This window comes from Cariama cristata, unplaced genomic scaffold (genome assembly GCF_000690535.1).
Source record: "Cariama cristata isolate BGI_N322 unplaced genomic scaffold, ASM69053v1 scaffold2891, whole genome shotgun sequence".
Classification (NCBI taxonomy): Eukaryota; Metazoa; Chordata; class Aves; order Cariamiformes; family Cariamidae; genus Cariama; species Cariama cristata.
The window spans coordinates 26547-36374 of record NW_009598507.1 but is presented as its reverse complement, the minus strand read 5'-3'; the positions used below and the strand labels follow the sequence as shown (position 1 = coordinate 36374).

The window sequence follows — 9828 nt, the reverse complement described above, 5'->3', positions numbered from 1 at the left end:
TACAAAACCAAAGAATTCTGCACACACATTATTCCTGAATATAATATAATATATATATAACAGAACAGAAAGTATTTCATATTGTAAATTACTGTTTAAGTTTAAAGCTTAAATAAATTCCTCACCTCTTCATGCTCACCCATGATGTATCAAAAATCCCCATCAGCCGTAAAACTCCTTCTAGTATGTCTCTGATTATGTCAGGGGGCATCCGTAGTGACCGGATTTCTGACAAAGACTCTGGCTTTATATTTCCAACTGCTAATTTAGCTTCATTAACGAGTGGCTTAAAACATAAAAACACATTTAAAAAGAGATGAGGATACAATAAACTTAACATTTGCCATTTCAGTTTTCATACAATTTCTTGTTCTTTTTACAGATTTTATTACCTAACCAACTGCCACTGATGCATATTCATGTGCACAAGTTATTAAAAATTTGCCATGTGTTTATTAGCTGATAATAAATATATTTCCATATAAACCACCATATTATAATCCTGACATTCCCTAACTTTTCATTCTGCACTGTAATTTATAAAAATTATATAGATATTAGTAGTAATCATGCTTGTTTGCTCTTTCATTGCTTAAAAGGTCATGTTTTAACACATGGTATGTTTTAATAATGATGCTAATTACTATTTATAGGTATGCCTGAGGATATCTTTGTAAAGATACGTAGAAGTACAGGTCACAAAAGCTTTCTATTTTCAGTAGATAAACAAATCCAGACAGTCTTTGACCTTATCAACGAAGCAACAAAATGATAAGAAAACAGAAGTTAAAGATTATCATTAAAGACTGTGCACACCTTGCACATCCTTCATATCTATCAAAGACCACAGAAAGGGATTTATCCTAATCCTGTAGTTCTATGTCATTTTCAACATAAGGATATAACTCCTTGGCAACTACAATATTTAAAAGGAAAAAATTTAAGCTGCTGTACTTTTCCCTTATTCTTTAGTACAATTTTAAAATGGATGGGATGAAAAACAGAGACCAAAAGCAATGACTGAATACACATAGCTCCCAAAAAACCTGATGCTTAACAGCTGTAAGGTCTCCTGAACAAGCAGTTGCTGTAGCACCATTAGGATATATAATTTCCAGAATTTAATAATAACTAGAAATTATCTCTCATTAAACTATTTCCATTGCGCTGACAGTGCCAAGCCCTACAGTATTATGAGCTTGACCACGGCAGAGTAATGTAGTTGGTCTATATAAGATATTAACAATTGGAAAACAGTCCACAAAATGTGCAGAACTCAGCTGTAGACCATGGCAGCATAGAAATAGCAACTGGAGTTTTGGCCTGAAAATTCTTTCTATAATTGAGATCTAATAGAACACAAATGCCAAAATGACGATCTAAATCTGGCAAATAGAATACTATTTCCTAACACATAGAAGTTTTAATATCAAAATAGTTTAGAGCAAAATTTATGAAATGCAGGGATACATTTTGCAGAACCATTTTGCATGGCAGGACTTGAGTTAGTCAAATAAAATCAGACTCCAAAATATTACATTTCCCTATCGGCTCTTACCTGAACCTCTTTTAGTTCATCTTCAATTTTCTTTTTTCTTTCTTCTATTTCTGCAGCCTCTTCTGCTATCCGGTGTTTTATTTTTTCCATTTCTGTTTTTTGCTCACTAGCACTCTGTAAAAAACCAAAACCTTTAGTTTTCAAATTTACACAGATTTTATTCCTTTAGGTCTCTTATTGCTTTTAGTCATGATTATAACATAATTTGCACAACACCAATTAAAATAAAATATCTGAGACTATTTGATACTGAACAGGTTGACTAGGTAACTAAATTTTATGGAATAAGCATCTTTTGCTTTTACTGTGTCTCCTTCCCTTTCTTTACCACAGATAACAACTGTACCTCTATTTTTGATGCTCATTATGACCTTTTTAGTCCTTGCCTCTGATTTTACATTCCTTGCCAAGATGCCAGTTCCCCTCTAAAAGGATAAGAGTGACAGTCTCTGTAACATTCTTACTACCGTTGAAAGTAATATCTTCCTGCCATTCTCTTTGTAGCTGCTCACATTTCTATTTCTTTCATGACATCGTTAATGTTCTATAATGTTCATAAAAGCAGCAGTTGTGTTGGAACTACAGCCTATGAGCCTGAAAATACTAATACATTATTTACTTGTAAATTTGCACCCATCCGTCTGTAAGGATGCCAGTCTTATGTCCTACACATATATTGTAAGCTGTTTGGGTTTACATCTTTTTTTTTCCTGGATTTGTACTGTGCCTACCATACAACGGACAGTAGCTATCAGCCATCTCCAGGACTCCTAAGCACTTCAGTACAACAATAAATACCTAGTATATTAAACTGCAATAAAAAGAACCTTACATATCCTGAAATTAACAAAAAAACCCAAAACCACCACAAAACAGGGACTACCAATACAAGTTACAAAACAAAAAATTGAGGATAAATGCATAAAATAAAAAGACTAACATTCTAAGCTCAGTTCACCTAAAAGATACAAGACAACAAAGCCCAGATTTTATGTTTTTCCAGTATATAACACATTATTATAACCAGCAATTGCCAAGCTGAGTTGAACTTGTAGCAGAAGGTAACAGATGTGTATAACCAGAGAAAACCTCAAGATTAATAATAATCTTTCTAAGCACTTAACCCAAGCTATAGATCAGCACGTCACTGAAGATTATATTCAAATCCATAAAACATTAGCTACATAAAACTAGATTAGACATTCCATGCAAATGTACATGTACTGAGTGATACCTCTGAGTAAGAAAACCTTAAAATTCAGTTGTAGGTCAAAAGCCTTGCTCTGAAAGAAGATTAAAAGAGTCCATATGTATTAAGGTCCTCTCTCTTACATAAACTAGAACATTTGAAGTGACATTAAAATGTTAGAGGGCACCCATACTTTATGCTAATTTAAATAATCAGAATTCTACTGTAATTTTTCTGATGTCAGTGGGCTCATCATGTTTCACTGCTTTTGGCCTGTTCTTTGATTTTGTCCTACAATGTAATATGTGCTACCCACACAACCTATAACGCTACTGGACAACAGCAGACACAGATTTAAAACAGAAATCATGGGAAATGGCACAATAAACTCTTCGAGTCCAGCAGTGAACACACCAAGCCAAACATCATTATTCAAAATCATTTACAGTAGGCTGATAGAGCCTAAAAGTATTAAAAACTGCCAAAAGAAGTAGACTTATAAAAATGGGAAGTAACGCACCTTTAAAGCACTGGGAACTAAATGGTTTTAAAGAGCAGGCATCTACTTCCCTGCATACAGAAAATGTCTTTGTCATTGAGCTTCTTTATTTCAGTTTGCTTCGGACCGATCAGACTAAAGCAGTGACAAAGCAAATAGTATAGTGACAGTAGATTCATTACAGCTTATTCTTCATTTATGATTCCTGGAAGTATCAATGTAGAGATCTATTTTCTGCACAATTATTTCACCTAACTGAGAAAACACTACTAAAGAAAATTACCTCCTCAAAAAACAGAAGGTCTACCTCTGAGTTGAAGAATAAAAATTCCAGGAGTGATGAACACAGAGGTATTATCTAACCTTCTTTGAGGTTAACTTCAGAGGACCGGACCTCATAAAATACATACTTTCTAATAGTCCACAAATTTAATTCCTGGTATTTGTTATATAAAATAGTGCCACTTGTCAGTATTTTTGTTTACAGTTCCTATCTGTAATAAACTTTATAAAATGGATCAGTTTGGATTTATGAAGTTTTAGGAAAACTTTCAGACTAAACTACAGCAGTAAGTATTACTCAGGTGCAAAACCTGCACTAATCTCTTCCTACTCAATCAGTTCAAATATAATATAAATTATATAATCTTCTGTTCCACTGCAAGTTTCTTCAAGCCTCAGGGCTCATGCATTCCCTTAGGTAAACTCTTGTAAAAGCATCAGGCTTTGTAACTCTTGAAAAAAAACACAAAGCACAGGCAGTTATGGAGACCAAAACCAGAAAAGCATCACTTTTTTTTTCATTTTTGATGTGATTATATACAACACCTGCATAGATACTGTAATTTCTTGAAGGGCAGCATCAGCCTCATCCTGCTTTGTTTTGAGTAAAATGCTTTGTTCTCCAGCTTTTCTGTTCAGTTCATCTACTAGGGCTTTAGCTTCGTTCAGCTTTGAAACACCTGCCTACAAAAGTTTATAAGAACCAGTTATTTATTAATGAGTTTTAAATGGATTTAAATGAAGGTTGGTTACAAATAGTATGCACAAACTAAGAGTGATGTAGACTAATACTCTTAATTTTTTAATTTATGTTCCACATTTTTTTGATATTATTTACATTTTTCTTAGTATTATTTAACCCCAAAATTATTTAACCCAATGACACTTCTAGATGTGTCACTGTAAGATCTTTACTACACCAAAAAGCTGAAAATGAAACTCTCAAAATAACAAACTTTTAATGGAACAGCAATTAGTACATAATCTTTTTCTCATTAACTCAATAGAATTTCAGTTAATTGATATCAACGCTATATATCTCCTTTAAAAGCAAATCTACAAAAATTAAAGAAATTGAAATAAATTAGATTATCCTGTTTCTATATATTTGCACATTCTCTAAAGAACATAGATGTACATAAAACAAAGCCTTAATTATGCTTAACTATTTTCTTTATTCACACTTTCTAAATTATTTGCTTTATGGTAAGCAGATAATAGAATTATTTCAAGATATATTTGAAAAAAAATATTACCTGGAAGATGTTTTGATTTAGGATACACATCTCTAATTTTCATGTAAATTACTACTTTTATTTAACCAGAGCATTTAACAAGTAAATGTTTGTCACAAACAAACTACAGCTACTTTTTAAATAAATAAAGAAGCATTTTCTATCATTACAAATGTAAATCTTCTTAAATTGCATACTACAGTGATGGAACAATATTGGCAGGCAGAATAAAACAGTGTAGAATACAAGGCAAGGAAGTAATTTGGTTCTGACAGACGCTTTAAGAAGAAATACAGCTTTGCAAGTGTGGTTTCAGAATAGCAGCAAGGGTCACTGGGAAAAGGAGCTGAAAGGGAAGGGAGAAGGGTAAAGACAAAAATTACATGTCCTAAAGGATCATACAGACCTTTCCAGAAATATACTGGGGAGAAGGAAGGAAGTATGACTGGAAAGATAACACACAGGTTTCAAAAATGAGCATGTTATGCACACAGAACAGGAGTAATGTGACATCTGTGAGATGAACTGCATTTGGTCTAGAACTGTGTAAAGGTTTCATGTGTGGAAAAGGAATTAGAAATCAATTCCAAAACACAAAATGAGAGAAAGGCATAAGAAAAGGAATCTTGGCCAAAGCTACAAGAGAGCACCACGAGGTTAAAGATAACAGCCTGTTGAACTACAGGGATGCAAGAATCACACAAAGCAGGAAGTTGCTGTAGAGATATCAAGAAAGGGGTGGAATATGGAGCTAAATGGGGAAAATTTATACAAGCAGAGGCAGGACTTAAATTGATGGAAAGATGATGGGTTGTTTGCAACACAATTGCAATATGTATGGGTGAAAAATTTTGAAGTCTTTTCAAGTACTTTTTACTCTTCCAAGAAAACATATCCAGTCTGATACACCCTTGAGGAAAAATATTAATGAAAACAAGAAATCACTCTTCACTCTTTGAGGCATTTGAACAGAAATGTGCACTAAGATTCATACTGTTCCTCTCCTGAAACCACAGGATGCACATATGCCAACAGAGACATCTCACAGAGCCACATTAGAAGCTACAGTCCATTAAATACACAAGGCATTTCCAAATGTGAGAGTATTTTGAAAAGTCATCTTAAAATGTTTTAAATACATACCTGCAAGTGGTTCTGCCTTTTTATTAGCTCTCTTCTTTTACTGTTATTGATGGTACTGTATATACGAAGGAATGTCATATATCTGCTAGGCGTTGCTCCATACATTTTACAGGATTCATGGATTGCCAGAAATGACTTCAGAAAATCAGAATCACCTGTACAACATAATTTGTTACACAGATAATAATATACTCATTCTTATCTCACATCCAAAAAACTAAGGAAGATCAACAGAGTATGGTTTTTGAACTATGAACTAAGGGCATTCATCACAAAGAATATACTTTTTTCAAAGTACTCTCAGGCAAACAACATGTAATTACACTGGAAATACATATTTCTCAGAAAGAAATATACTGAAATTGTTTCAAAGCTGCAAAATATTTCATTGATGTTTGGAAAAGAAGGCAAAATTAATTGCAGGTTACTGAGGGCTGATCATAAAAGAAACTTAATTTCCACAGAAATTGAATTTGAAAACACTTGGACTTTTTTAGAAACAAAGCCTATGTGTTGTTGTCTTCTCCCTTGTCTCTTACGACAGGTAGACTAAAAAGTTTTTCTGAACATTCCAGGTCCTTCAGTTTGTTGAATAGTTTCTCAAAAAAGCCCAAAGATATTGTAAAATAAATTGTATTACCCTACAAAACAAAAAATTGTTAAAACATATCTACTTATAAATGAATGCCTTTAATAAGTACTGAGACATAGGTTAAGCACCATGATCTAGGATAAAGATGTATGGTAGCACAAACACTATGTTCTAAGTTTTGCCTTCATTCTGATGGGCTGGAGTAACTACTAAAAAGCAATACAAACCAAGAAACCCCAAGTGAACCACTTACCATTTTATACTCTGTTGGTTCCATGACTTTTAAGTGCTACTTATACTAATGCTTTACAAAAAGTAGCATTATGCAAATGAGTGCTGGCGCTGCTCTCGTAGATTATGTTTGACACCCTATTTTTTAAAATAGCTAAATTTAAATTTTTATTATAAAAACAATTTTTTCTGAAAAAGGGGCATTACTTACAAGAAAGTAGTTATTGTAGATAAAGAATTATTAAAGTAAAATAAGCAGGTCTATGACAAGAATAATGAAAACATGTAGACTGGAAAACTCTAAAAACACCAAATTTTGAGGCTGTGAAGTAACATTCACATAGAAGGAAGACACAGCACAAAACAAAACAAGATGCAGCTTAATCAGTTTATAAAATTGAATATACGTAGTGATTGCTTGTGACAGAAGAGACTGGGTTTGATCAGCCAGGATGCATGTTCCAGACTAACGTTCCTTTACGCAAAATGCCTGCCATGTGAACAATACTAAAGTCTATGAATATGCTGGCAAAAACATACCCAAAGTAAGTATGCTATTATCTATGTCCAACACAGGACTGAATAAGTGCTTAATAATAAGTAATAACTAGTGAGTCCACCTAAGTATTACCTGAATATTTTTGCTTAAGTTCCTTATGTGCTTTTCCAGTCTTTTCTTGTTCATCTAAATCATACAAAAGCATTTCAGGTATCTAAAAAAATGAACATGATTTTTTGTATGAAAATTACAAACTATGAAAATTTTACTTAAAATAAAAAAATCACAAACCTTCAATCTAGTTTCTCATTTGAAAAAACTGAACATGACACTTTTACTCAGAATAAGGTATTTACAGAATATTTATAGCATTAAAAACATCAATTCTGCCTTTCCCTGTCAATGGTAACTTCCTGTTCTCTCAAGCAGAGCAATTTTTGCTGGCTGTAAGAAAGAGCAGTTAATTCTCAGAGGACTCTTACAATAACACAAATGTCAAAGATGTAAAAAGATACACAGCTCAACAGGAAATCAGTCTTAAGTACAATTGTTGCAGATACAACACCAGAATTAAACAATGTCTAAGTCTTTGAAGTCTTTTTCATGGTCTAAGAGTGGGCTTACCTTCATATGTTATCAACTATACAATATGCAATGGTAAAAATAAACAAAGCATGCTCAAAGGTTCTGGCCTAAGACTAAATGTTAAGACTCCACTTCAAAAAAAAAAAAAAAAAATCCCTACTGAAGTGAAAACGAAAATACTCTGAAAAACATTTTTTAACTATGGACAGAGCTGGTCCAAACATTTTTTGCCAAAATAAATTTTCAGTACAACCTGCCATTGAAACTCAGGCACAACGGCAGGTGGAGGAGTCCCAGTAACCCAGGCAGTAATGGACACTCTGCGCCATCTGCTCCCATGGCTCTCCCAGGAGAGTGACCAACCCCATGTGAAACCCATCATCATGAGTCAATGAGAGAGGCCAGACCATCTTACAGACTAGACTGAGGGCGTAACTGCATAGGAGTCTTGGGACACATTACGGGATGCAGTGGAAGAGTATTTCAGATTGTACAAGACTTACTACAGGCTGGTGAGGCACCATCAGAGTTGGCTGCCAGAGGGACTAGAAGGTCCAGGCCAACTGCCTGAGACACTGTGGAGTCTGGAAGTCAAATGAGACCCAGCTGCATGTGTTTGTGTGTGTGTACATGTATGGCCACGTATGTGCCTGTGCAGGGCACAACGGGGAAATCCTAGATCCAAGGCCAGCTACCAGGTGGACTGGATGTCTAAGCCCAGTTACTGGAAGGAGCCACTGTGGGGCGGGGGGTGGGCGGCGGTGCACATACAGTGAGGCAGTCTGTACCAGCAGCTGGAATGGGGCTGCAGCCTCAGGAGCTTGTACATCCAGATGTCAGCAACTGGGGAGACCAGAAAATCCAGAGGCAGTTACTGGCGGGGCTGTGTGTCTGTACCCAGCTAGCAGGGGGATCCACATTCCGCACATGTATGTACTTCCCACTAACAGACCTTCATTGTCATCACTCAGAGAGGGGAACAGGACAATGCCAACAGTGCTGTTTGTGTTTGTGCTGAAGGTTTCTCCTTCTGTTGTTCTGCGTTGCCAATGCCATGTATGTATGTGCTGTATACGTGTGTTTGTGTCTGTGCGTCTACTGGGAATACGCGCTTAGCTTCACCACTGGTTTAAGTCGGGGCCGTGAAGCTGTGACAGCCTTGCCCCTACCAGGGTACTGGATTTGCAATCTCTTAACATTTAGAAATAATATATATCTTTTTCAGACTTACACTGTGAACAGCCTGAAATAAGCACATGTTGATCCTAAAACGAACAGACTGACTCCGTTCCATGAAACAAAACACTTAAAGATTCAAGAATAACAGAAGGTTCACAGTGCAAACTTAGATCTATAGCAGTTCATATACACATAACAAACCTATTCTTAAACTAGCTGTCAAGCATACTAGTAACAGCAGCTATCATCAGCACAGTTGGCTTTAACATTTTGCTTGCAGTCTATTTGTATTTTGTTCTTAAATGCTGTGTTTGTTCAAAGTCATAGTAGTCAGCATGTTGTTCAAGTCAGCCCACAGACAGAACAAAATATAACATTACTGGTAAACTAACAATGCTAACATTACTTAACTGTTCTGCAGAATTATTTGTCTTTGTAGGATTGCACAAATGGATTAAGCACAGTGACAATTAGTCCTTCACAACTTTAAATATTTTGATCTTATTCACCAAAGCTCAGTTATTTTTGGAGATACTAATTTAAACAAGTAACAGTTTTTAATTCATGCAATTTACCTTTTTCATACTGTTTTCTGACCAGCTTTCCATCCACAAAATCTGACATTTCTTGTACAGTGCTGGATTACTTTCACAGTTTATTGTGAAATTTAAATTGGTAGAATCCATGATCAAGACAACATGCAGATTTTGTTGGATCCCTAACAAAATGCAACATATTAAATATTTAGTAGATAACAATGGATCACATGATGGTACATTTATTGCAAACACAACATAATTTCCTTCAAATACTCATCACAAGGTAATTTCTGAAAA

The 9828-nt window shown here is 34.9% G+C and overlaps 1 protein-coding gene across 1 annotated transcript in view; it reads right to left on the bottom strand.

The window, feature by feature from the left end:
• The window catches only part of DYNC2H1 (dynein, cytoplasmic 2, heavy chain 1), a gene marked incomplete at both ends in the record, with an annotated part of 90695 nt that overhangs the window by 54731 nt on the left and 26136 nt on the right, over window positions 1–9828 (bottom strand). The window contains 6 exons of the mRNA XM_009709307.1: window positions 126–286; window positions 1559–1672; window positions 4075–4212; window positions 5907–6061; window positions 7361–7442; window positions 9568–9710. Coding sequence (XP_009707609.1) covers window positions 126–286; window positions 1559–1672; window positions 4075–4212; window positions 5907–6061; window positions 7361–7442; window positions 9568–9710 — 793 coding nt within the window. The remainder of the gene's footprint in view (window positions 1–125; window positions 287–1558; window positions 1673–4074; window positions 4213–5906; window positions 6062–7360; window positions 7443–9567; window positions 9711–9828) is intronic.